Source organism: Triturus cristatus, chromosome 4_2, assembly GCF_964204655.1.
Source record: "Triturus cristatus chromosome 4_2, aTriCri1.1, whole genome shotgun sequence".
NCBI lineage: Eukaryota > Metazoa > Chordata > Amphibia > Caudata > Salamandridae > Triturus > Triturus cristatus.
This window is the reverse complement of record NC_140586.1, coordinates 638,359,529-638,386,861: the sequence shown is the minus strand read 5'-3', so window position 1 is coordinate 638,386,861 and position 27,333 is coordinate 638,359,529. Positions and strand designations below refer to the sequence as shown.

General features: G+C 45.5%; 1 protein-coding gene across 12 annotated transcripts in view; it reads left to right on the top strand.

Annotated features, from left to right (window-relative positions):
- MIER1 (MIER1 transcriptional regulator) overlaps positions 1 to 27,333 on the top strand; it is a 472,995-nt gene that overhangs the window by 415,471 nt on the left and 30,191 nt on the right. For all 12 annotated transcript variants that reach the window (XM_085602332.1, XM_085602330.1, XM_085602336.1 and 9 more), the window contains 2 exons: positions 3,965 to 4,092; positions 10,151 to 10,275. In XM_085602332.1, the coding sequence (XP_085458458.1) occupies positions 3,965 to 4,092; positions 10,151 to 10,275 (253 nt within the window). The remainder of the gene's footprint in view (positions 1 to 3,964; positions 4,093 to 10,150; positions 10,276 to 27,333) is intronic.

Below are 27,333 nucleotides of genomic sequence, written 5' to 3'. Positions count from 1 at the left end.
CCGAGTCAGAGTGGCTCACCTTTGCAGTGGAGTCTCCCCAGCGATCCTGACCTCGTGTCCAGCGTCCTGATCCCCTCGACGGCACCTGCAGTGTGAATCCAGAGGCTCCCCCTGACCTCAGCCGACTCAGGTAAGAAGACTCCGGCGAAAGGCACCCGAAGCCCCCAGGCCTTGGTGAACTGAACCGATGATGCCCCTATGACCCACTACATCCCAACAAATCCGTCCTGTCATTGGCGTTCTTCTGAATCCTCCAGTGCCACGCCTGCAGCCACTTTACGTAAGAAGAATTCCCATTGCAGAGCATTGAGTGCTCGACGTCGAAATTCCACCCTGCACTCGGCCGCCCCTGTGCCGCTGGTGGTGTATGTTTGGTGCTGCTCACCCACACTACCACTAACAGAGCACTTTGGGTTTTACGTTGAGTCCTGTACACTTTTGGGGAACCCCTGGACCTAGTGGCAATATCCTATACAGAGCCGGCTTCCTACACTAGTGTAATACTATTGCATTGGAAGTGAAGGGCTACACTTCTCCCCATAGGGACCACTTTATTGTTGAATGCAGGAAAGCAGCTCTGCTTCTCCACTGGAGTTCTTGAGTTTTTATTGAAGGAGGCATGACAGCTTGCAGGGCGAGACTTATTTGTCGCAATTCGATAGGGAACAGCAGACAAGCCTAAATACTGAATTTAGAGGCATTACACACCCCTGGAGCCCCTATACCCCCTATATGACCACTTCCTGTGTGAAGTGAGCATAACTCTGTCCCAGAGTTACTAAGTTTGCCATCACCAATGTGGCTAACTCTGAAAAGATGTATTCAGTCCAAGTAGCCTTAGGGGTAGTACTAGCCTAAGTGTGGGCACGCCTGTCTAACAAGCAAATTTTCCCACCTGTCCAGGCTCTGGACAAAGGAGGTTGGCTTCCTCTCCTGTGAGACAAGCCTGATTTGCATACCAAAGGCGGTGGGCTCTTTGAAGACTCCTCTGGCTTGGAATACTAATCTGCAGGTCAACCTGTGTTAGGGGGGTTCAACACCCTCTGCCAGAGCAAGCTCTGTTTCTGACCTCCTGAGAGCAAAGGCCCTCGACCTTGGGGGTCAGAAACTTGTCTCTGCTGGCAGGCTTGCGAAAACCAGCCAGTCTGCACACCAGTAGCAGGTAGGTTTTCAGGGGGCACCTCTAATGAATCCAACACTGGCATCAGTGTGGGTTTAATAATATGAGATGTTTGATACCCAACGTACCTATTTTCACTGAAGCTATCATGTAGCTGGGGAACTAGTTTTCAGCAGTGTCCAGAACATGCTTTTAAAATGGCTTCCCTGATCACTTGTACTGGCAGGAATGAATCTGACCAGCACCAGGGCACATCTGCTCTTGCAGTTATGCCGTCACATGTAGTATAGTGCACCCTGCCTCAGGTCTGTAAGGCTTGCTGTAGGGATGTCTTATCTATATTGCATGCAGTGTCTGGAGGCATGCCATAAAGGGAGGTGTGCCATGTTGTGTTTCCACTTTTGTCTGCAGCAAGACAGGCAGCCTGCAGTGACAGTCTGTATGTGTTTGGTGAGTGGTCCTTCAGGGTGACAAAATTAGTGCTGCAGCCCTTAAGGATCCTCTTTAGCCTCCTTGCTCTAAGTACCTGGAGTACCATTTACTAGGGACTTACAGAGAGTACTACGGGTATTGCCACTAAGGGAAACAATTTTGGAAAAGGGATCTGGTGCTGGGGACTTTTTTAGCAGGAACCCAGTGCACGTGCTGTCGAAATTACATCAAATACCAGGCAAAAAGTGGGGGTGACCATATTAAAACGGGGCACTTTACACATTAAGCACCTATATAATAATCAAAAAATTCTGTTATAGTGTGACATGTTTGCGACCCCTCCAAATATCTATTTTCTTATTTGCAACATTTGGAAAATACATTGGAGATTACTTAGTAATGAGTCCGGTCTGAAAAACATAGTAAAATCACTGATTGATAGTGCAAATCGTGTTAGCTACTAGGATTACTGGGTAGTGGTGTAAATCTGTGCTTGCACTGATGATTACAATATGATATCGTAAACCTGAACTTGCGTAGGATTACTGACTGACGGTGCAAATGTGAACATGTGTTAAATGTGCAAATTTGGGCCGACAGATATTTCTAAGTAATCCTTTTAAGCCTAACTATGAAGAAGAGTCTTTACTTCTAAGATAGCGAGACAGCTTAATTTGAGATCTCTACAAAAGCTGAAAGGAAATTAATTGCCAAATCTAACTTAATACATCGTAAATGCTTTGCAGAATTAATTTATTATTGTTAGCACATCATTACAAAAATCTCATTGTCGATGAGAAGGTGTTGTATTCTTAAAGTACATGTGATTGGCAGACAGTGCAAGCGAAACATAACCTGATCATAGAAAACTCCCAGTTTAGGAGAAATTGACGGTATCAGTTAGTGTTCTCAGGTTGGTTTTTGGTGCGTATTATCTGCGAGTGGTACTTGCTCGGTGCTCTTAAACGAATGTACATTTAAAAACGTCAGTAAGACCATGGCCGGGAAGACCCCTGGACGAATGGCTTAATAATTATTTTAGTAGTTTGAGTCGCTTACACTGTTATGACCTATAACATGGGTACTCTCAAGCATTTTGATCGGGGCAAAAATGTTTGGTCTGTGGTGTGACTGTAAGCCGCATTGATGCCAGAAGGGTGGCGGTTTGTGGGGGGAGGAGGGGAACGTTAAGGTGGGTGTAGAAGAAGTGAAGCATGTACATCTAGTGTCGGAATTGCGCAATGTGAAAGCAGAAAATCTGGGATCATACCGGTTTCCCCACTTGATAGAACTGTGTGATCCATGGCAATTGTTTTATTTCACGTTCCCTCCTTTTTCTTCATTATCACATAGGAGGTCCTCAAAATACATGACCTTCAGGATGTGTGCTGTACAAAACCTCCTCCTGTGTTTGATTTAATAACTATGATATTGTTCATGTATAATGGCCACCCATAGGGTGCAGAGAGTAATTGACTTGTATCTTAGTTCATTACTGCCATTGTTGTCAGTCTGGGGAGTTGGAGCATGAATGTTTCTATTTCATGTTTTAAAACGATTAGTTTAAATAGGCCAGGTGTTCCTATTGTGATGGAAGCTTGCCTGGTAGTTTGAGCAGGACTGTTCCCATTGGGGCAGGAAAGGCTGATTTGCAAATGGCTGGTTCTTCTCTGAAGGGGGCAAAGTTGTCAAAAACAATAACATCATATAGTGTGGTATGCTCACAAACTGTATAGGTGAATGGAAACAGTGTAATTCTATTTAAATACCTTTATATTGTTGATATTGGGGTGAAGTACTTTTGGGTAAGGGGCACAAGCAGACATGGAAGTTCATATAGTTTGCTTTGATACTAGCAAATTATAGATTGGCGTTAAAGTTGACAAAGAGGGGCACCCTGAATGTTAAAGCATAGTTACATGTCCTAGTTGAAATCTCAGTTTTAGTTAAGACAAAACACTAGAGGACAGAGAGCACATGTATGTCAATAATTGGCAAAATCTTTGTTCACGAAAAAAAAGCTTTGTCAATGGTTCCACAGCAGGCAAAATTATAATAAAACTGACGGTATGTGTGTTGGGTTAGGGTTGGAGAGTGGAAATTGGAAAATGTAGAGTTAGGCAAAATTGTTTACCCTACCAGTAAAGTTTTTTGTTTTTTTTTTAATTGGGAAAATGAAGCCTGTAGTTGATTTTCGACCAAGAGGTGCAGTCAGTGTGACAAATGTTTCAGAAGTTAGAACTATCCAACTTCAGCTGATGTACTTCTCAAAACGCCAAGAAATTGTATGATTGCTCTATAATGAGCAGTAGCAATCATCCTCTTGGCTAAAAGTCATAAACCTACTTGTGGTGAGGCACACCAGTGCAAATTACGTGACGTAACTTTCCATACCATAATTTTCTTTTTTAGGTCCGAACGAGATCTGTTGGAGAATGTGTTGCATTTTATTACATGTGGAAGAAATCTGAGCGTTATGACTTCTTTGCACAGCAAACTCGATTTGCAAAAAAGAAGTACAACCTGCACCCTGGGGTTACGTAAGTAACATTGTTTGCTTTTGCATCTACTGTATTCAGCTCTGTGTTAATTCTTGCTCTTCGGCAGAAGTGGCCTTCAGAGATTACATAGGATCTTCGTAGTGGGTAACCTAAAACCTCTTATTCAGAGAGTGAGCCTGATGTGAGATTTGACCAAATTATTACATCACTTACACTCAACATTTTACATTAGGGTCCAGTGTTTTAATAAGATGTACTTTATGCAAGGCAAGTCATCCATTGGATCGGGATGCTTTGAAAGACTGAAATGCAACCAACATTTTGAAAGATCGGGTTGTTTAATTAATTTAGTCTTGATGAAGCTCAAAAGGAAGAGGGTATTAGAGTGTGTGAGGAGGGTGTAGGTTGTGTCCATTGGGAGTGCTATCTGGTCAGTGAAAAATTGACTTGTGCAAAGTAGAAATTCGGGACAAGGCGATTGACCCATTTGTATATTAGGTTGAGAAGCATTATAGTGACATGTTGTAAAGAGTGCTCCAGAATTTTCGGTTTCTGAGGTGGAAGTTGATCTAAAAATAGAAACAGTCGCAACATTGGGGTGTTTTAACAGGTTGTAATAGCAGGACAGACTTCTGATGAGACTGTTGCATTACTCCATTTTTTCCAAGTTGTAGGTCATTAATTTGTTTTTTACTATAGTCTGGACTTTGTGGAAGACTAGCAAGTGATAGTGGTTGGTGAGGTAGTTATTGTTGAGATCCATAGTTACTCAAACAGTAGCTCACCAACAACGTTTGTGACTAAGAAAATACCCAGCGATTGAGAAGTCATTTAGCTAGACTTGCACTATAGTGGAAAGTGAATTATCATGTGGTGTGGTTGTGTGGCCTCACCATATAATGTCACAATCTCTACCAGGCTCAGTTAGGTTATTTAACAAAAACCCATAGCTCAGCCCTGGGTGCCTGCGGCACAGAGCAGTCAGGCTTAGTCAAAGGAACAAGTGTAAAGCATTTACACCTAACAAAACAGTCAACAAGTAAGAGATGCAATAAGAATCCAACACCAATTTGTAAACTATTAGTGCATTTTAACTTAACTTAGACACCAAAACAACAGAAATCTATTGAGGAGAACTGAAGATATGATTTTTCAACGGTAAGTAAAATACTTAAACTTCAATATGTTTCATGTAGTAAATCTTTGCAACCAGGTGGAAGTCAACGGGCCAAAACGCCTGTTAAAGTCCTCTTGGCTGAGCCTCAGCAGGCCGGGGCCAGTCACAGGCACCACTCAGATCCAGGGAGACAGTTTACCTGTTGTAGTCAGCAGTCTTTAAAGCGGTCCAGGCAAGAAGTGGGCCTGATACTATGGATAAAGGATGCTGAAGAGGTTTGGTGAGTTTTCCTCGGCCACCCTGGGGTCCACGAACTACAGGGATCATATCCAGCCTCAAGACTCAATGCCCACGTTACATTGCAGGTCCGGGTGACAACTACTGGAGATAAACAGGAAAGGCTACCGAAGATTTCAGCAACAAAGTGGTGACTTTCTAAGGTCACCTTTCTAGCAAAGGTTACCTTAATTCCGATCTCAGCAATGAGTTGGGTTTAATGTAATGATTCATTTGATACCTTGGATTAATATCTTTGAAGGTTCTGAATGGAGGTTTGCACTTGCGTGGTGCCTAGTGAAACTCCATGTTAGCCAGTGAGACTAGCAGCCTTGCTACAGCAAAATAGCAATTCCATGTTTTCACTGTCAGAGTTTAGCACCAAAGGAACATGTCCTTTTAAATATTGAGCACCCTGCCTGCCTTCCTCAGGGGAGGCTTATTAACATTAAAAAGGAAGGATTTGATGTGGTACAGGGTTTTATTTTGCAATGTTGAGTTGAGGTCTGTAGCTGCCCGACTGGTCTGCAGTGGCAGGCCTTGAGTCACGTTTTCTTTCACCTTTGTCACCATAGTGGTAGCACAATAAAGTGCTGCAGTCCACTAGTGACATTGAGGTCCTGGGTACCCCTTGTATTATATACATCGTACTTATACGCTAGTTAAATGAGACAAGCGTAGAAAAGCCAATTGTATATGTACTTTGGGGGTCAGAGCACATGCACTGGGACCTGGACAACAAGGCCCAATATACCACAAGATCGAAAAACCAGCAGCATTGGTACAAAATCTATGGGTGGGTGGTGGTGGTGGTGTATCCTACAAAAAGAGGTCCTTTCCTACAAGTCACATGTCCTTAAACTGAAATGGATGCATTTCTATCTCCATCCTCTACTAAGGTAATTTTTCTTTTTCTTGAAATGAACACCACTGAGTAGTAACTGAGATCATGAAGTCGTTAGTGATTCCAAGAGGCATCACATGGAGAGTCTGCATTAACATGCCATATTATTACTAATTAAAATGTTCACCTCTCTCCTCTCATAATAGGTCCTGACTGCAGGACAGATCACCATAACATGTTTTCATAGCAGAAGGTCACAATTTTGTATTGTGTTCCAGTACGTGTGAGCAGCTGCTTGGCCCATTGTTTACGATTTGAAACTCTACTCATTTTATCCGCTTCCGAGGATTGAACTTCTTTTTTTTTTTTTTTTTTTTAAAGATAAGTTTTTTCCCACATTCATTTAAATAGAGCTTCATTCTATGTGAAGGGGTGGATTCCATGGCAAGCTCTACTCCTCAGGACCTCTTACCAGTTATCAATTACCATTATCAACCAGCAGTAAGCACTTATGTTTTTGCCAGTTCTTAGGATCTCACTCACTGTCTGTGCTTGAAGTGCCTGGGGTCAAAGCACTTTTACCTTTTTTGCATTTTCTACTACTGCTCACTTTCCCTCTTTGCTGACCATCCATATTTCTCTTTTTTGCTTTCATTGTTTAGAAGCTAAACACACCAAAAGAAGAATGTGATGAGTCCAACTTTGTTGTCACAGATCCTTCAACTGTGTAATTTGTTCTTTCTGTGCATTTTGCCATGAAAATTGAGAAAGGGCCCATTGAGATGGGTACTTAACATAACACCAAAGTTTACTTCTGTGAGGCATTGAATTGTTAAAGGTCATGCTGTGGTGTTGCCAAGACTTAAATCTCTCAAACCATGCTTCAAGGTGCTGCCACGATTGAAAATCCATTCCATTGGAATGGATTTTGAGGTGCCTCGAAGTCTTATCACTTTAGCCTGTGATGAGGTGCCAATAAATGTTAATTCAAAGGATAGAAGGGGTGCAGGTGTTGTCTTCCACTGCAGCGTTTGTACAAAATGTCATTGAATTAGCCTCAGTTGTTCACATTAGCCTACAGGGTAGTTCTGCGGTTCAGATTCATTTTATGCCTAAGAATACTGATAAATGTTTACAAACCTGTAGGGTCCAATGGATGCATAATGTTTTAAGCAGTGTGTTTCAGTTTGTGATGCCCACAAACTCCACTGATCATACATCACTTCAAATATAGTTTTGATTCTGGTCCTGCCCCTTTGTGCTTAAGTAGTGAGGCCAAAGAGATTAGCAACAGATAGTTTGTTGTTCATTGCTAGGTCAGTGACTATTCCATCATTAATGGTGAACAGTGCATTCCATTTGTCTATTAAGTTAGTAATCGGGGGATTAACTGTTATTGTGGTCCTCACCTCAGTTATTTTAAGGCATTCAGGCAGATTGTGTAAGTATTTGGAAAAAAAATAAAATGGTAGCTTTTACATTAGTTAAAGCTCTGCCTAAGGGTACGCACTGGTAAACTCACAAGTATTGTAGTCACTACCATTGCTTTGGAATTTCCTGGTGATTTTCTATCCATTGTCATAACAGCGCCAATCTAGTGATTGTAATGGGAAGGGAAATTACCTTAACTAGATGGAAAATGTATCTTGGTTGTACAGACAAGTCTTGCATTTCTTCTTCAAGGATCCAATCTGGTCTTCAAGGAGTGTTTTGGGTTTTATGAATCTTAAAAATCCACACCAACTTTTACAGGTTACTAAAGAGGAAGCAGCAAAAACCTACCAAATGGGAAGGGTAGAGGGAGTTACCATCTGGAACTTCATTTAGACCAAAAGGTAGAAATGACTACCTACCACTGTTGACAAGATAACAAACACCCTTTAGTTGTGTAAGTGTGGCAACAGTCCTGTTACCTGGGGGGCTATCACACGAGCCGTTTTAAGCTTCCTCTTTTTATGTTTCTGCTCTTGCTGCTTCTTTCATTCAGTGGAATTGTGATGTCTAATGTTATGGTCATACAACTTTACTATCGGAGGGAAATAGAGAGCTTCAGACTATCCTGGACCTTGTTTCTTCAGAGCAAGCTCGTCAAGATAATTAAGGAACACAAGTGATGAGAGGCAACATATAATCAAGACAGATCCGTTGAACATTAAATCAACTTTTAGTATAGTCGTCAAATGTATACATAGACTCAAGTTTTGCTTGAATGTTCTTTTTATTTTTTTATTTCTTTTGTTTCCAAACTTGATGTGATAAACGACCACTTGGCAGCAGGCCATTTGAGGTGGGCAATGTTGGTGTAGTAGCATATCTTTTTTTATCTATATTGGGTGTTGCAGTGATTGATTCCACCTAGCTGCCACTATTTACTCAGCCATCAAGATAAATACCCTGCAACACGTCTTTTGTGATGGGGCTCAGGCATAAAACCGATCCATACGGTTCCCATAGAGTACTTACCAAACCTCTTTTCAATGCAGCCTCCTGCAAATAAAAGCCTGGAGCTTGCTGTTATCGTTTTGGCTTTGAAGGCTTTTCGCCGCCTTTTTTGTGGAACAGAGTGTGGGGTTTTCATCACTGGGTCATTGGGTGACCCAAGATCCTAGAACGACTCTAGGCAGTGCAACAAGCTGCTCCACTAACACCAAGGCAGACAATCTAAAAGGATATGCAGTGCCATATCGGTCCTAGTAGGGCAGACGTTATTTCTTTAAGAACATCCCATATAAGCTTTTTCTCTCTTTCTCTGCTCCTGAAACACATCTTGAAGCTGAAAGAATTGCAGCGGTATTGACCATTTTCTCAAAATGATGTTAAAATATGTTGATTTAGGTTGCACAACATTGTGGTTACGTTTTGTTTGTAAAGTTACTTCAGTCAAATCCCCATCTGGCTCAGTGCTTGAGCTTAGGTTTGTTCTGTTGGTTTGTAAACACACGGCCACCAATTACTTAACATTGGTGACTTGGAAAACTACTCCTTTTGTTGAGTTAGCCTCTGCTGTGAGCGTTAGTACATTGGATGCTCCTTTTATGAAAAATATGTGATGGTCTATAAACATAAGGTTGTTTTATAGCTCCATTTTAGAGTTCACAATAATCAGGAGAACTTCCGTCCACTCTCTTTGTCTAACCTCTACATAAAAAGTTCGGGATCTCTGTATATTCCCTTGATTTCAACTGTTCCCCTCTGGAATTATATTGTGACTTCACTAAAGCCATGTATTCCTCATATAGGCTTATTGTTAGTCATCTCCAGAGTTTCATTGCTTGATGGGTGGTATTGTGAACTCGGGTCTGCTCAACAAAGGCAGCATCTCTCCTGCCATCCTCCATACATATGAAATAAGAGCCAAGGTGACTTCTAAAACTTTTGAACCAATGTCCTTTCATGTGATAATGTAGGACATATGTGTTATGTTGGCTTTTCCTTTGCAAGTTTTACAAATTGGATTTTAGCAGAAGATCAATTGCTCAATTTGGTGAATGTTCTTTTGAACAGCTTCTAATGTAAATCTGTTTTTCTTTGGCCGATTCCACCTTTAAAAGTATTACTATGGTTTAAATTTCAAAGAGGGTTCTGGATGTATCATATAAAACTGTCATCTCTGCCACCCCCCTCCCCCTTCCAAATGAACCTGGATATATTTGCTCTTTTCTTTATGCCACAGGTATGGAGTGGTATACTGAGGTGCAAGTAGCCATTTGGCAGCTAAGGGGTCAAAGCCTTTCTAAATCTCTCTGCGGGCCAGGGGGCTTCAATGATGGCCTAACCGTTGTTCATGATTAGTCATTCATTATGTAGTCTAATTTCAACACGTTTAAAATAAGTGAACATAATCTTTTAATTACTTTAAGGGATTACATGGACCGTCTCTTGGATGAAAGTGAAAGTGCTGCATCTAGTCGAGCGCCTTCACCACCACCAGCCACCTCCAACAGTACCAGTCAATCTGAGAGAGGGGACAGCACAAATGGCAATGGTAAGCGGATGGTTACATTTTTTATTTCCTTTACGACCTATCAAATAACACTAAGCTACAGCAGGCTTGTAAAATATTTAATTTGGTCTCCTCAGTCTTTAAAGATTAGGCCTCCATTATGACATTGGAATGAGTATTTTGCAAATCTAAATGTTCTTCATAAGTACGACCTTCATATTAAAGTTGCAAACCCTTTTACTAACAATGTTCCACATATTTTCATATTGCTTGTTTCCTATTGTACCTCACGAAGATAAAGGTGAAACAGACTAAGGTTTTTTTAAAGTATGATTATTTGGCACATGGGTGCAAACCTTATTTTGGGGCACATTTTTATGTGCAGGAGCAGCGCTGGGCGTCAGACTGTCAGATGGAGAAACGTTTTTTATGTAAAATGCGTGATTGTGTTGTTGCTTCCTGATGATGAGTACATTTTCAAGAGCTTATTTGGCTCATTCGCATTATTTCGGAAACCTGTCTGGTAAAAACAAAAAAGTAATTTCTATTGTAGACCTACTACCTCTCCCAGACCCCTTTCCCTGCTTTCATTCTCTGTTGCTAATGTGCCCTGAGCCCTCAAGCTGCCCTTTTATATTCGCATTCACTTAGGCACACTCTTTCACTAGGCAAACTCTTTCACACAATCTTTAGCTCATACACACTTTCTCCCTGAGATGACCAGTACATTTCGATTGAGTAACGGAGAGAGTCCTGCCTTTAGACTGCGGACTGATGATGCTCCTGTTATTTTTAGGGCCCAAATCTGAATGGACATCTGCAGCTTCTGATCTCTCAACATATTTCTCAAAAACACAGAAACGCAGTATTGACTTTCTTGCAGACTGGATCTGGAAACCTTTCAGCAGAACCTCCGAGTGCCTGTAGGTGGAGTGTGCTGCTTGTCACTTACGCTATTCCGCTCTGGAAATTACGTTCACTGCCCATATAGGTGTTTCTCCTGTGCTCTCAGTTCTTTTCTTTCTGCTCCATCAGACGCAGATCTGGAGCGCTCCATCTCTGCTCACAGCAACACTTAATTCAGAAATGTCGTTTAAATTTCAGTGTGCAAGAGAATGTTACCCCCAAAAATGAAATGATTTAAGCCCTGTAGAGACTTTTTTCAAACTTAGGTCTGTGATAAATCCCTATTGGTGTGCCTGTGATCGGGTCCACGAACAAGGCGTGCATTAACTGCGCGTCAATTAACCCAAAGGCCATACAGGACTGCGAGGCAAAACACGACATCACCAAACACCAGAAGAATTCACGAAGAGAGTGGTCTAAGTCGCTGTCCAAGTTTAAGGTTCAGTCTTGTTCTCACTCTAAGAGTCAATTAGGTATCCTGGATCCTCCTTTTCGAGCACGCCAGGTGACCTATCCAGGCTTTGACCTGGGATCTGACCTCTCAGTTGGCCCAACATCAAGGACACCTCTCCGACCATGTTCAGGTTTCGGAGGAGAATGTGAAAGATCTGCAGTGGTGATTACTGGACTCCAATCCAGACCCCTCTCCTTTCCCCACACAGAGGTGACAGTGGTGACGATGCATCACTTCTGGCTTGGGGCAGCCATCTGGGAGAAGTGGAGATCAGGAGTCTCTGGTGGTGTCCCAGTACCATATTAACTTTCTGGAACGGAGGGCCATCCGCTTAGCAATAAAAACCTTCCTTCAGTCGATCAAGGGGAGGCTGGTGTAGGTGCTCACGGAAAACACCACTGCCATGTAGTAGAACGCTATGCGCCTCTGAAAATGGCTAGACTACCAAGAAATCTTCTTAGTGGTGGCCCACCTGGCAAGCTTTTTTGAACGCTATGTCACAGTAACTCAGCTGACGACATTTAGCTGATCACAAGTGGCAGTTTCACCCAGAGGTGGCGCAAGGGGTTGGGGAGCGGGCAAAACCCTGGTTTGTCCCATATGGGGTGGGGTTGTTGCCAGTACCAGTAGAAAGTCCACTGCACACCAGGGAATTCAAAACGGTGCCAAAACATAAAAAAGGAGAGTGCGGCCTACCATGACATCGAGCCATATCCTTGCCCCAGAACGGGCAATAGTGTCTTTCTGCCCCCATGGGGGCAGATAGGTTTGTCCCAATTGGGGAGTCTGCTCTAAACGTGCCCACAGGGGGTAGAAAGCCCACCTGACACCAGGAATGTTGCCTTTGGGGAAAAAGAAAGCGATGTGGGTGTTGCACTCTGTATTGACCCCACCCCTACCCCAAATGGGACAAACCAGAATGCAACACCACTTTATTTTCCCCAAAGGCAAAATTCCTGGTGTTAGGTGGACTTTAAGCACCTCCCCCCCCCTGCCCCCCTCACTACTCCCTCAGGGGTCCTATTTGGGGCAACCTCCTGAATTGGGACAAGGCTCCTACCTGCCCATAGGTAGAACAGCACTATTGCTCCTTCTGGGGCGGTGGAAAGGCTCAATGCCAGGGTAGGCTGCACACTCCTTTTGTTTGTTTTGGCTCCATTTTGAAATGATTGGTAAGCCTGGACTTCACTTCTCACAATGCACTTGGTCAACCCCTTAAAACTCCATTGGATGCACTCCAGGAGGGGGCCTCTGTCTGGAGACGGGTCAGTTAAGCTCTGTTAATCTGTAGCTGCAGGGAGTCCACTCCTTACTCCTTCAAGCAAGGCAAAGTCCTCCGAGCTGTAGTCCCAGATACTGAAGCAGGTGCAGGCTTCACAATAAAGGCAGATCAGAATTACAGCAGGACAATCCTCCTCATTGTAGTTTCAGTTATCAGAACTGAGAGGCTCTGCACTACTTAAATATATTTATTCAGTGTTCTCTGGTTACAAGCTGGGGAGCACCCTGTCCAATGAGGTGAAAGGCAACACCCCAAAGCATGACAACTTCCTCCAAAGTGTGGCACAGTCTTGTCCCAAAAAGTGCTATACTCTCAAATTCCATCATGGCTGACATTTCAGCAGAGTAGCAAGAGCTAGCTAAACCAAACTAAAGAGTATGGCTTATTTACATAAACTCCTCCCACTCATATCTGTGAATTCCTTTCTTAAGGCTCTCATCTTGCAGAGAGAGGAAATGGCCCTTGCTGACAAGCTTGCTTGACCTGTTCTTCCTTTGAAGCGAGTTCTTTATGGCCTAACCCCGTGCTCCGGCATTCCTGTGCCCCACAGAGCTCTTTCCAGCAGATATCCTCTACACGGCCAGGCCACTTATCACCAAATCAAGGCAGCCTAGCTAATCCTCTCTGGGCTGACAAATCAGGGGAGAGTGCTAGAGGCTGGATTTTGGCTACCAGAAAAGAAACTCTTAACTTATTTTCTGTACAAGTTATGATAAATTTAACAACGCCAAGTTGCTGGATTTATCAATACCATTCTGTTCAGTATTTGAATTATATTTTCACACACTCTGAGCAATAGTACGCGTCCATAACTTATTGTCATGTTAGCCTATGAGGCCAATCATCTTCAAGGGAAAAAATGAAATGTGCAATTCCTTCCTCATCAGAGTTTATAAAACCTCTTTTATAAAGCACCTGCTCATAATTACAGGGTCCCCACCTCTGTAACACCTAGTGGAGACTGCAGGGTTCCCAATATGCAAAAACTATTTTGGACATTTCTTCACAGTGCCCCCAGCACCAAAGGCAAATTTGTAGTGCATTTCCTACACTGAGGTAAAATAAAATGGGCAGCTTTCACTCACCAGGATTTATAAAACCTTTCTTATAGGGACCCTGCTTATATTTACATGACTCCACCCCGGAACACCTAAGGGAGACCGTGGGATTATCCACAATGTAAAAATAAGGTAGATTATCACTTTTAAAGTGCCCATACCAACGAAGCAGAGTTTGCAGTAAATTTTACTTTTTAAAGCAGTCTTGTAGCACAGGGCTGTAATCAAAACCTAAGCAAAATGGCAGATTGGTCGGAGGCCCTATCCAGGAGCCCTGCGGCTAGGGATAGCAATTTATTGCATTAATCCCAAATTAGCACTGAAAAAGGAAGAAAAAACATAGAGGGAGACAAATCGGATGACACGCTTACCGACCTGAGCAGTGGGCGTCCATGGCGAACGCAAAGGGTGAATTGCAGACGATGAACGCACGACGGAGGGCAGGAGTTAGACCTTCGGATACGAAGCGGGCAGAGAGTGGCTCAGTTTCAGCACTCCAGTCCCCTGAAGCTCCCAGCAGCTACCGTGCACCACTCTGTTCAATAAGGTGAGACACGGAGCGGGAGAGGAAGCTGAGAGGCACGGCAGGAGCACAGAGGGAGGCTCCAGTTGGCTTGTCAGACCCCCACAGCTCCCTTGAAGCTTCCGTGCTCCTCTCCACGCAAGGGTTAAGAAGCGAAGGAGGAGGGGAAGCCGAGCAAGCCTCGGCAGGAGGAATTTAATCAGGTGGCGATATATGGTGCAGGGAAGCGGTTCCGAGGCTGGAGCGCGAGAGTATGAGGACATGCCCCCACCCACCCCAACACTCGCATGACACCGAGGAGTCAACACACTGAAATGGGATTGGGAGAGGAAAATAAATAAAAAATAAATAAAGAACTTAATTATAATACAACCGGAAACGAAGGACTAAAGAATAACGGAAAGGGAAAGTGGACCAACCTTGGCCGCTGGAAGATTGGCCATTTTGATAGGGCTAGATATTCTACAAAATGGCTGATGAACAATAGATAAGGAAAGAAGACCTACAACAACTGTTCACAGAAACAAAAATAGGACTACCAATAGTAGGATATCCACAGGTAGCAAATAAGTAGCCATATTTGAACAGGCAAGTTGGTCTGCCCAATCAATCCTACATATTCAGTTCATGAGGAATCCCATACGTATGGTCACGATCAGGTATTGGCCAGTCCATTAAAAGTGAGAGAGGAAGAAACAGAATAAGAATAACAGGAAGGATGTATAAAGAAATAACTAAAGGAGAGAGGGAGAAACAGAATAAGAATAACAAGAAGGAAGTAGAAATGTTTCAAAATAAAATGTCAGGAGACCTAAAAGCAGCAGGAAGGAACTACTACAATATAATTCAACCCCTCCCCCCCCCCCACCCCCAAACATCTCCAGGAATGCAGCTAAGGTTTTTAAGCACAACTTAATGAAAATAAACACAGACCCTGATCTCAGACCCATACTTCAACATAAAGGGCATCTTGGTTAATGACCTTTTATTCTTCACAAGAAAGCCGGCAAAATGGCGCTTGGCCATAACTGACCTATTGAACACCCAAGAAACAAAAAACATACCACACGGCGTTAAGCTACTGATCGCTCCTTCGCATAGACTAGGAGCTACACTGAATAGAACAATCTATAAAGATGGTACTGTACTCATGCAAGCAAAGGACAAGGATCTAACCAAATTTGACGAATGCTTCTCCACGCTTAAAGAAAAAGTATTTTATTCCACTTGTACGAGAAACCAACAAAGCCCCTGCGCGAATTCAATTACACATCACAAAAGAGTAACACTGAGAGCGGAACATGGGAAGACAATAGATCCACAGAGGTCAAATCTTTCCCCAACCAATTCAACAGATCTGAACAGAGGCTCTTCACAAGTAATTGACTTTTCACCAACAATAACGATTAATCCTTCAACACCATCCCGCATTGATAGTCAAATTATCGCACGAACGAACAAGTCCGCTTCCATGCTAGAGCTAATTGCCACATTCACCAAGAAATAGTTGGAAGAAAGTCGAGACAGCCTGCTATGCCACCAAACAAAGGGGATTATTCTACAACATCCACCCAACTATCATTCAACGCTCCACAAGCATTAACTCTCCAGACAGTAGGAGCTCACCTCATAATCTAATAAAAAGCCTGCGCATCTCCCCCCGGGTTAGAAGAAAAACTAGATGCATAATCCATGCCGTACCTATGATAATGGTCAACAAGTCATTATATGATGAATTACTAAACAACCAATCGTCCAGTCTCCCGAGTGCATCCTTCATCCCCTCCTGCAGTGATCCCAGATACTCAGAATCTAAACTCCAGTAACCTTCTACAACCATTTCCAAAGCTATACTGGATCTGAAGAATAATGCGTGCCTCCTAGAAAACTCACTCTCCAAATTCAAGAGGCAGTACTCGCTACTTAACAATATAAAAGCAACAGCAATGTCTCCATTAAACAGACATCATCGACCTCGCAAACTCCCTAGTTACCTATCGGGCGAGGAAACGCAAGCACTACTGCAGTCCCTAACTAACCTATGTAACAAGAGCAATGTAAATGTAATCAGCTCAGTCCCAATCGACTCCTTCAGAGACATCAGGCCCAGTGACAGAAAATTAAATATGAATAACCTGAAGCGAATACTGCTAACCACCTCGAATCAAGACACCATCCGAGATTATCAGAAACCAATCACAGGGCTACTGATCAACTGCCGCTCAGCAGTAAAACATGCGTCAGACATCGCTGATCTTATCTTGAGTCAGGAGATCGACGTTGCGATCCTAACTGAAACATGGCTCACTGAATCTTCCTCGCCATGTTTGGATCTACTGGTGCCCCTTAACTATTTCACTGTGAGGCAAGACAGGCTAAAGAGAAAAGAGTACTAAGAAAGGGGAACAAATGGCAGCAACGGATAATTAATGCCGCACTACCTGACTATACACTACGTACAAACACAAGGGGTCACTGTTGCCCACCTCCTAGGTCCACTGCCGAAGAACCCAACAATGAAATACAAATTTACAGAGCACAGATAGGCAACACAGACATTAATAGCACAAATGCTAAAAAAGAATTCTTTCTGGAGTCTTCAGTGTGGTTAATACTTCTTTTAATAGTTCTACAACCACGGATGCGAGATACAAAGCAGATGCAGCCAACGCATTTCACCCTGAATAGGGCTTCATCAGGACAATATATGACGTTTAAGAAATTTAGAAAGAGCACGTTGATTCATATAGCGTCCATGGAGGCTCAAATTAGTGATGTATGAACTCGAAGTAAAAAAAACATGTCCTCATCTAGGTCATCAGATCCGTGACAGAAATAGCGTGTTCACTCTGATAGGTGAATCAATGGTCAACGAGTCAATTCGTGTTGGTTTTTACATCGTGCGCAGCTTGAGACGCGGTGTCAGTCCATTTACTGCAGCATTAACAGAATGTAAAAAAAGTATTAACCACACTGAAGACTCCAGAAAGAATTCTTTTTTAACATTTGTGCTATTAATATCTGGGTTGCCTCTCTATGCTCTGTAAATTTGAAGAGAAAAGAGTATTGCAGTAATTCATCACTCGGCGCTCTTGGTTACGCCAAGGTCCATGCATTCTATCACCCACCAGGCAGGAATGAACATTTTATTGACCACTTGATGGAGATCATCACAGCAAACACCTCCCCACACTCCAATGACATATTCCTAGGAGACTTCAACTTACACTGGAACAATCCTAATGACAGCCAGGTCAGTATCATCAAAGACTTCCTAGCAGATCAAAACCTAGTACAAGCCTGCACGCTTCCAACGCACGTGAAAAGCTCCACGCTAGACTGGGTCATATCCAAAGATAAAGCTGCTACCTTAACCTCAATCATGCCTTGTGACTGGTCAGATCATCACTTAATAACTTTCCAAATTCCTAGAATATTAAAGAAAAACCCATTCTACCAATCAAACCCAAACAGTGGGTAAGGACCACAAAGAACGTGGACAATGAGAAGCTTGCTTCGCTGTGCAGGAGGGATCTTCCCCCTCCCAGAAATATGACAAACGCCAGCGAACTGACGGAGCACTACAATGCAAAGATGTCAGGGATAATGGACACAGTAGCATCGTTAAAACTAAAACTAGTTTCGGACACAGATAAAAATCCCTGGTTCAGCGGAACACTAAATGAAGAAAGACGTAAACTGAGACTAGCAGAACGGAAATGCGACAACTACCATCATCCCCACAGCTAAAATTGCTAAGAAAAACCAGAAACACCTACATCAAAAATATTCTGAAATTCAAAAAAGAATTCTTCCGAACCGAATTGTAGAATACGAAAAACAGACCTCAGAAACTCTTCAAATTGGTTAAACATCAATCGAAGAAAACGTACAAATCCGCACTAGAATAAACAAAATCTCAAATTAGCTGTGAAGAATTCGCAAATTTCTTTACATCCAAGGCCACATCTTTGGAATGTGAGCTTAGGACAGCAGCATCTTTAGGGGAGGCTGCACAACGAAGTGATTAATCACTGCTCAATCAGTCAATAACCAAAAACGAAGCTCAATGGTCCACTTTTAAATTATATGACCACAATGACATCCTTAAAACCTTATCAGCCATTAAGCCCAACAACCACTACAACGAGCCACTCCCTGCAAAATGTGTGCAGTGTGTACAGAGTCCACAGTCTCCAGAGGCTAAAGTTAGATATAACCTTACTCTCTAAAGTGGTAGCTTGGTCGAGCAGTAAGGCAGTATCGGAGGACAGTGTAAAGCATTTGTTGTACGCACTCAGTCAGCAAATGGTCTCCCACACTCAATAACTGAACTCTAGGCCAATGGTTTATATAAAAAAATATATGGTTGTTTTATTTTAGAACCAACAATAGGTACCAAAATATACTTTCTCAGAATGAGATGCTTTAGTTAAATACTTTTGCAATATGCAATTGACTTTTGTAGGTAATAATTACATGTTGTTGCAATAGGCAACACAATTTCAAACACAATAATACATTGAGCTCAATGGGAATTTTGGATCCTAGATTCGGTCCTGGGACAGTTCTTTGAAACAAGTGAGTAAATTCGGTTAAGTTACTGTTGTGATTTTTAAACAATATTTTGCTGTTTTAAAAGTTGACACTTAGAAACTTTTTCTGATCAAATTACCAATGTTATCCTATGGAAGGAAATTCACTTCGCAGGTAAGTGGGTTTATGGGTACTTTTGCTAGGTCAGTGTTGGATCCTGGATCCAGCACTAGTGTACCACCTGTAAGCAGTTGAGAAACTGCGTTTGTTATACAGGCGATTTTTAAGGAATATTTATAAGTTTGCAAAATCGACACTTGGAAGAAATTTCATAGAAAAACAGTCAATGATTCCCTATGGAAGAAAATTCAAGTTATGGGTAAAGTATGTACTCGTTACTTTTGTAATCCAGTACTGGGCTTCTAGGCTCAGGGCTGGAACATCTATCTACCACAGTTAAGCATTTACGTTTTCACAGTTGGTACGATTTTTAAAGAATATTTGTAGTTTGCAAAAATCGACCCTTTAGAAGAAATTTCACAGGAAAACAGTCAATTATTTCCTATGGGAGAAAATTGAGTTAGAGGTAAGTACGGTTGTGAGTACTTTGCAGGGTCAGTGCTGGGCACCAAGATCCAACACTGGTATCTCTCCTAATAGCAGGTGAGTATGTCCGTTTTCGTTACCTTGTTGATTTTAGGTGAATATTTTAGAAACTCCACACTTAGAAGAAATTTCAGAGAAAACCAGTCCATGTTATCCAATGGAAGAAAAGTGAGTTATCGGCTTTTGGATAAGTACTCGACTGGCAGAGTTAAGGTTCTGGGCACAGACTCGGGGGGGGGGGGGGGGGGGGGATTCCCAGGGTCAGGTAAGTACAGTTGTTACACCCTCAGCGGCACACAGCTGTAGGAGCTGGGCTCCTGGTCACTTGCTCAGGGCAAATGGGGAAGTAAGTAGGAGTAGAAGTTGCACTGCCAGGGCCACTCGGACGGCTGGGTGCAAGGTGCTTTTGAGCCTTTGGGCGCTCAATGGATTTCAATGGGAAAGCTCAAGGACGAACAAAGGCTGCAAGCTCGGGGACGAAGATTCTTCAGGTGCCTCCACCACTTCAAGAGGTAAGTTGGGTAGCTGGAGGATAGGTAAGTACCCAGGAGTCGGGCACAGGGGGCCGCAGGGCGCCGGGTGCAGGGGTGCCTTTTGATGTCGGGAAATCTTACCCTGCGTTGATCGCAGTTGGGGGGGGGGGGGTCCCTGGTTCGGAGGCTGCAGGCGTCGTCAGGAGCGTCGAGGGGACTCCTTGGGTGCCGGATTCGAGGTCACAGTCTCCGGGGAGATGTCCTCAGGGTCTTTGTCCACTCCAGCACAGGCCAGGCTTGGCGGGTGCAGGGTTCGCGGTTCGGGCTGATGCCAGGGGTTAGATACTTGCTTTGAGCAGAGCCACTGCTCGTGGGAGTCCCAGATGCTCAGAGTCCCAAGGTAGCCATGTCCTCCGGGGTTTGTGAGATTGCTGGCCACAGAAGGTGCTGGGATTTAGCAGGAGCAGGTTCGAGGATCGACAGGCCGGTAGGGCTGGGACCAAAGCAGTTGGTGTCTTCCTCTTCTTAGCAGCTGCACGGCAGGTCTTCTTTCTTCTTGTTCTTCTATGCTTGTTCGAAATCTGGAATCTGGAGAAGGAAGGTTCAGGGTGCCTCTAAATACTATATTTAGGGCCGTTACAGGTAGGTAAAGGGCAGGGACCAATGGGTCCCTGCCATGGGGTGGGTACACCCCCTATCCTGCCACTCTCCTGTGGGAGGGGGGGCAGTAGCCTAGTCCTGATTGGGCAGGGCCTCCCATCTTCAAGATGGCGAGCGCCCGGAGATGTGCTTCACCTCGCCTCCCCCACCTGAGGGGTGGGGTTGGCAGGCTGGCACATCCCCGTCCTTATTTGGGATTTCCGGCCAGTCTTCCCGCCAGAGTGGGGGTCAGAACCGGTGGGGGCCAGTTTGCGGGGTACAGCAAGTGGCCTGGAGAAGCTCACAGAGGCGGCATGAACAAACAGCTGGCCGCCTTCCTCGAGACGAACGGATCCCTCGACCCCTCGCAGTCTGGCTTCAGGGCCAACCACAGCACCGAGACCGCCCTGATCGCAGCCACCGATGACATCCGAGCGCTGCTCGACAACGGAGAAACAGCGGCCCTCATCCTCCTAGACCTCTCCGTGGCCTTTGACACTGTCTGCCACCGTACACTAGTGCAGCGACTCAGCAACGTCGGAATCCAGGAGAAGGCACTGGAGTGGATCATCTCCTTCCTCGCCGGAAGGACACAGAGAGTCCGCTTCCCCCCGTTCAGATCTGAAGCCACCGAAGTCATCTGCGGCGTTCCTCAAGGCTCCTCGCTCAGTCCAACCCTCTTCAACGTCTACATGAGCCCCCTCGCAGACATCGCACGCCAGTACAACCTCAACATCATCTCCTACGCCGACGACACCCAGCTGATCCTCTCCCTCACCAACGACCCCGCCACCGCCAGAGCCAACCTTCACAAAGGGATGAAAGAGGTAGCCGAATGGATGAAGAGCAGCCGCCTGAAACTGAACTCGGACAAGACGGAAGTCCTCATCCTGGGATCCTCACCCTCCGCCTGGGACGACTCCTGGTGGCCCCCGCCCTAGGCAACGCATCCAAACCAACAGACCACGCACGCAACCTGGGCTTCATCCTGGACTCCTCCCTCTCCATGACCAGACAAGTCAACGCCGTCTCCTCGTCGTGCTTCAACATCCTGCGCATGCTACGTAAGATCTTCCGGTGGATCCCCACCGAGACCAGGAAGACGGTCACCCAGGCCCTCGTCACCAGCCGTCTGGACTACGGCAACTCCCTCTGCGCCGGAACCACCGCCAAACTCCAGAAGAGACTCCAGCGGATCCATAACGCCTCAGCACGACTCAACCTGGACATCCCCCGTCGCAGCCACATCTCCGGTCACCTGAGAGACCTGCACTGGCTCCCGGTCAACAAGAGAATCACCTTCCGACTCCTCACCCACGCACACAAAGCCCTACACAACCAAGGCCCAGGATACCTCAACAGCCGCCTCAACTTCTACGCCCCCAAACGCCAGCTTCGATCGACCGGCCACGCCCTTGCCGCCGTCCCCCGCATCCGAAGAGCCACCACAGGGGGACGGTCCTTCTCCTTCCTCGCCGCCAAGACATGGAACTCCCTCCCGACCCACCTCCGCCTGACCCAGGACCACCTCGCCTTCAGGAAGCAATTCAAGACCTGGCTGTTCGAGCAGTAGCGGACCCCCCTCCCCCAGCGCCTTGAGACCCTCTGGGTGAGTAGCGCACTATATAAATGCTTTGATTGATTGATTGATTGCCCATCCTATGGGAGGAGACCTAGCACCTCGCCCAGGATGTGCATTGTTGCAGGCCCAGGAGAGCGGGGGCTCTCCACCCAGGGGTCCAGCAACATGTCTGGGCAGCCTCCCAGACCAGACGTGGATTGTAGGTTAGGTTTCAGGGGGCATCTCTAAGATGCCCTCTGTAGTGCTTTGTACATTAAATCCCACACTGGCATCAGTGCGGGTTTAATAAGCTGAGAAGTTTGATACCAAGCTTCTTAGTCTTCAGTGTTGCCGTTATGGTGCTGTGGAGTTCGTGTTTGACAAGCTCCCAGCACCATATACTCTTAAATGGCAGCACTGCACTTACAGTGCCCAGGAATGGACCTGGGTACTGTAGGGGCACAGGGCTCATGCTCCTGTGCCCACACCACTGGCATAGGGCACCCAGCTTGAGGGGTGGCTCATGTATGCCAGGGCAGTGTAGGTTGTGGGCATGGCACACAGGGATGTGTGCCATGTCGACTTTGTATTTTGTCTTGTACCCGGACACTCCGCCTGCAAGGGCAGTGTGCTTGTGTTAGGGTACAGGGCCTCTAAGGGTGGCACAATAAGTGCTGCACCCCTTAGAGGCCTTCCCTGGTCACAGGGCCCTGGGTATCTAGGGTACCATTTACCAGGGGCTGACAAGTGGCCAAGGTTTGCCAAATTGGGTATTAGGTTTTAGGGAAGGAACATAGGCCCTGGGCACCTGATTGGCAGGAGCCCAGGGCACACTCAGTCAAAGCCCAGTCAGCAATTCAGCAAAAAGTGGGGGCATACCATGCAAGAAAGATGGCACTTCCGTACACTTCCCTGTCTAAAGGATCCTTCCCAGACTGTCTAAAAATGGGCCAAGTCATTCCCATCATAAAAAAACGACAGAGAATCCCGCTGAACCTAGCAAGTTTGGACCAGTATCCAACATTCCCCTATTAGCTAAAGTGATAGAAAAATGTGTTCATCAACAACTAAGCCAGCACATCTCTAAATTCCAACTACTAGACAATTGCCAATCTGGATTTAGACCAAATCATAGAACAGAAACGGAAATGCAGCACATAGTAGACGACGCATTACTCACTCTGAACCAAAACAAAGCATGTCTTTTAATCTTTCTAGATTTATCATCTGCGTTCGACACAGTTAACCACAACATGTTGCTAAGAGAACAGGATGGGTTTTTATGGGAACGTTCTTGAATGGTTCAAATCCTGCTTGAGGAACAGATCACAAAGATTTCTGGTAAATAAAAATCTGTCCGCATCCTCCCACATTCAGATAGGGGTTCCACAAGGATCAACCCTGTCCCCTTCACTATTCAACTTATATGTGGAATCACTAACGGATATACTGTGCCGTGCCAACATTCTTTTCCACATGTACGCTGATGACACTCAGATTTACATTAAGATGTACTCATTGTAGGAGATCATAACAATGAACAGGGCTTTAAGGGCGACGATGCTATGGTTAACAAGCAATCAGCTTAAACTAAACGCAAAAAAAAAACAGAACTCCTCCTAATATCCCCCTCCAAAAGCCTGCCCATTATAAAAGAATGGACCAACTTGATCACCACACTCAACTGCACCCGATAATTGTTGAATCAGTCAAACCTCTAGGAATCACTCTAGACCAGAGCATAAAAATGCAATCACACATCAACACGTTGGCTAGAAATGCAAGATTTCACCTGAGCTATATTAAGAAATTGAAACCATTCATCGAAGCAGCAGACCTCAAAATGGCAGTTCAGGCATTAGTAATCTTGAGGATCGAATACGGATGCACAACACTTTCTGGGCTCCCCAAAATTTCAACTGTACCTCTAAAAGTCTGCCTCAACGCAGCAACAAGGCTCCTAACTGGTTCAAAACATTTAGACTATCTCTCCTCACCTGAAAGTGCTGAATTAGCTACCTTATGAAGCAAGAATTCACCTCAAATTGGCGTGTATAACACACAAAGCGATACACTGCAATTCACCAAGATATCTAGCTCAGAAATTGGAGATTTCGGGGGGAAGCAGACAATCCAAGAGCTCCAGAGACCTAGTGCTGAAGCCACCGATTTTCCGCAAAAAAATAAACTTATGACCGAGCATTCTCAGGTGCTGCACCGAGCATTCTCGGGTGCTGCACCGAGAATATGGGATTTGCTACCTTCAGCCATCAGAAGGTTACCCACCCCCGCATGATTCAAGAAAGAAATGAAGATCTTTCTAATTAGCAATTTCCTGCCGTAACCAATACAGAACAACCACATAAGATTCACCTAAATCCTTTCGCTTAGTGACACAAGCGCTTTTTGCTAAGAACCAATTTCACTTGTTCAATATAGGTTTTTGCTTTCCCTGATTATTTGGTTCCTCTAGACTTGCATTCTGTGAAGATGCTAAAGTATTTATCAAGGGAAGTGGCTGTGACAACTTTGAACTGGACTTTAATATTTTAAATGCTATCCAGAGTATTGTACTATAGAAAAAAAAAAGTAATCATGTCCTGTACTGTGAAGCACTCTGATACCCTACGGGGTCAAGTTTGCGCTATACAAAACACTGAATAAATCAATAGAATCACCCCAACCACCCCTGATTGGGGGAGGTTGGGGGGGCTCAGAAAGACTGTTGAGTCCTTTTAGGGTTGGGGGCATGGCTATACCTATGGTGAGCAACCCCCCGCCCCCCTTATATTTGTTTTATTTTTTTCCCTGGCATCTAGTGGGCTTTCTGCTCTGAGGGCATGGGGGCAGATTGGGGATAATAACTCCCAACTGCCTCCTGGGGGGGGGGGGGCAGTAAGACTGAGTCATGTTTGGGGTTGGGTCATGGCTAGCCCCCACCATTTATTTTATTTTTTTATGATATTTGCCATGGCATCTTCTGGGCTGCAAGACGTATTTATTTTAAATACATGTTTTTGTTTACATATAACTTAAAACTATAGCTGCCAGGACATAGTACATCAGAAGTAGACAATTGTCCATGCACTATGGTAGTAGAGTAAACAGATTAAAGGTGTTATTCTGACATGTACAGCCAGAGTGAATAACCTATTGTAATATAGCATTTTTCCTCTTCAGCTATCATCTAACAAACCCCATCACCCAACTCCCCCATCTTTGGTCACCCCTTGCCAGGCTGTCATATGTAGAGTTCTATAATGACCAGTAGGATCTTGAGTTCTCCTCTGCAGTTCCATATTCCTCCCAGAGTGCTTCCACCCTCTAAATCCTCCCGAAAGACTTACATTTTGGTGGGGTAGGTGGAGCCATAACCCCTTGCCTATGGGGCCACTTCCCAATTTCTGGTGTCTAGTGGGTGGATCCCTGCTTGGGGATCGCTCTCCTGTGGCAATCCCCAAGCAGGTTTCCACTGGACAAATATACCATTGGAAAGGGTAGATTCTCCCCTTTCCATTGCTACCTCTTCCAAGACCATCGGCTTGGTGGGGGCTAAGATATGCCCCCAATCACTGATAAAGTAAAACAAGCCCCTAGGCGCACTTTCAAATGTAATGACATCCTCTGATAGAGACATCTAGCCGCAGATTCTTAAACTTAGAAAATCCCCAGGCGCGCAAGTCTGGAACCGGATTATTAATATTTTTTTTTTGCAGCACCTCTACGCGCTGGGAGACGGCGCATACGACCCCGCCCTGACGTCGTCCACGTACGTGACATCAGCGAGGTCATATAAGTCCTTCCCGGCGCGCTGATGTCAGTTTCCTTCTTTTCCGCGCGCAAACCGGATCTGAAGTGAGCTCCTCTGGCCTGTTTTCCTGCCTCATTTTCGACGCTTCGCGTCGAGAACAGTGTGCGATGCCTTCGGGCTTTAAATCTGGTATTTCCTGTTCGCGGCAAATGTCCGCGACTGACCCGCATCTTATTTGTATGTGGTGTCTGGGCGAGCACCTTGACTCCACGGACTGTGACGCCTGCCAGCGTCTGAAACCGAAGTCTCAGCTGGAGCGCCTTATGAAGCTTCTTTCGGCACGGCTGTCCCAGTCGGGGCCATCTCGTCCCCCCCACCCGGCCTCGTCATCGACTGCAGATCTCTCCTCTGTTCGGTTCCGTCGTCGATCGACTTCTGGTGTCCGGGGCTGTCGTTCTCCACTTGGTAAGTCAAGGCGCTTGTCGCCTAGTTCTTCGACCTCACCTTCTTCTGTTGTCAGGGGCGCTGGTTCCCGGACCTTTGTGGACGTGCGCTCCCGACGGTCGCCCCCCTCTATCCGCCCTTTCCGGGTGTAGGGGCGACTCTTGCCCAAATGGAGGCCTATGCTACGGCTTTGCAGGCCTCCCTTGGGTCCTCTCCCGTTCCTAGGGCATCCTCATGACCTCCGCTTCTTGTGGGGTCTCCGGCCTCCCCGGTGGGTTCGCCCCTGGTGCCTCTTGAGCCCTTGCCTCCCAGGAACGTCGCAGATGTGGTGTCAGGGCGCGGCCCAGCTGGGTCCCCCTCTCAGGCTCACGGCGCCTCTGCCGCGCCGCATAGCCCCGCGGGGCTCCCTGTGGCACCGCAGGTGGTTGCCGGTGCTCATAGCCCTGACTTGAGCACACCCCAGCCTTCCTGGAGCCGTGGTCGGCACGGCTCTGCTCCTTTCTCCGGAATCGTAGCCTGTTATGGATGAGGCGGAGCCGGCGCGCTCTCCTTCTTCTGAAGGGGAGTTTGTCATAGTTTCGGCGCCGGACAACACCGACTTGATGCCGGATGCTGCCAAGAGTCGGTGTCCGACGAGGCATAATCGGCGCTGACACGCGTCGTTTCAGCGCCGTGTCGACGCCGGGTTCTGGACTCTTCTATAAAGGCCTATGGAGAGAGTTCAGTGATGCCCTCCCGCCCGGCGTCACCGGAGTTAGCGTTTCCAGTGCCCCCCTTGGAATTTGTGGAGCCTCCTCAGGAGCTCCCAGATTCAGCAGGCTGTTCGTCTCCCCAGGAGCCCCGTCAGGATCCTCACTCTTCTGTGGG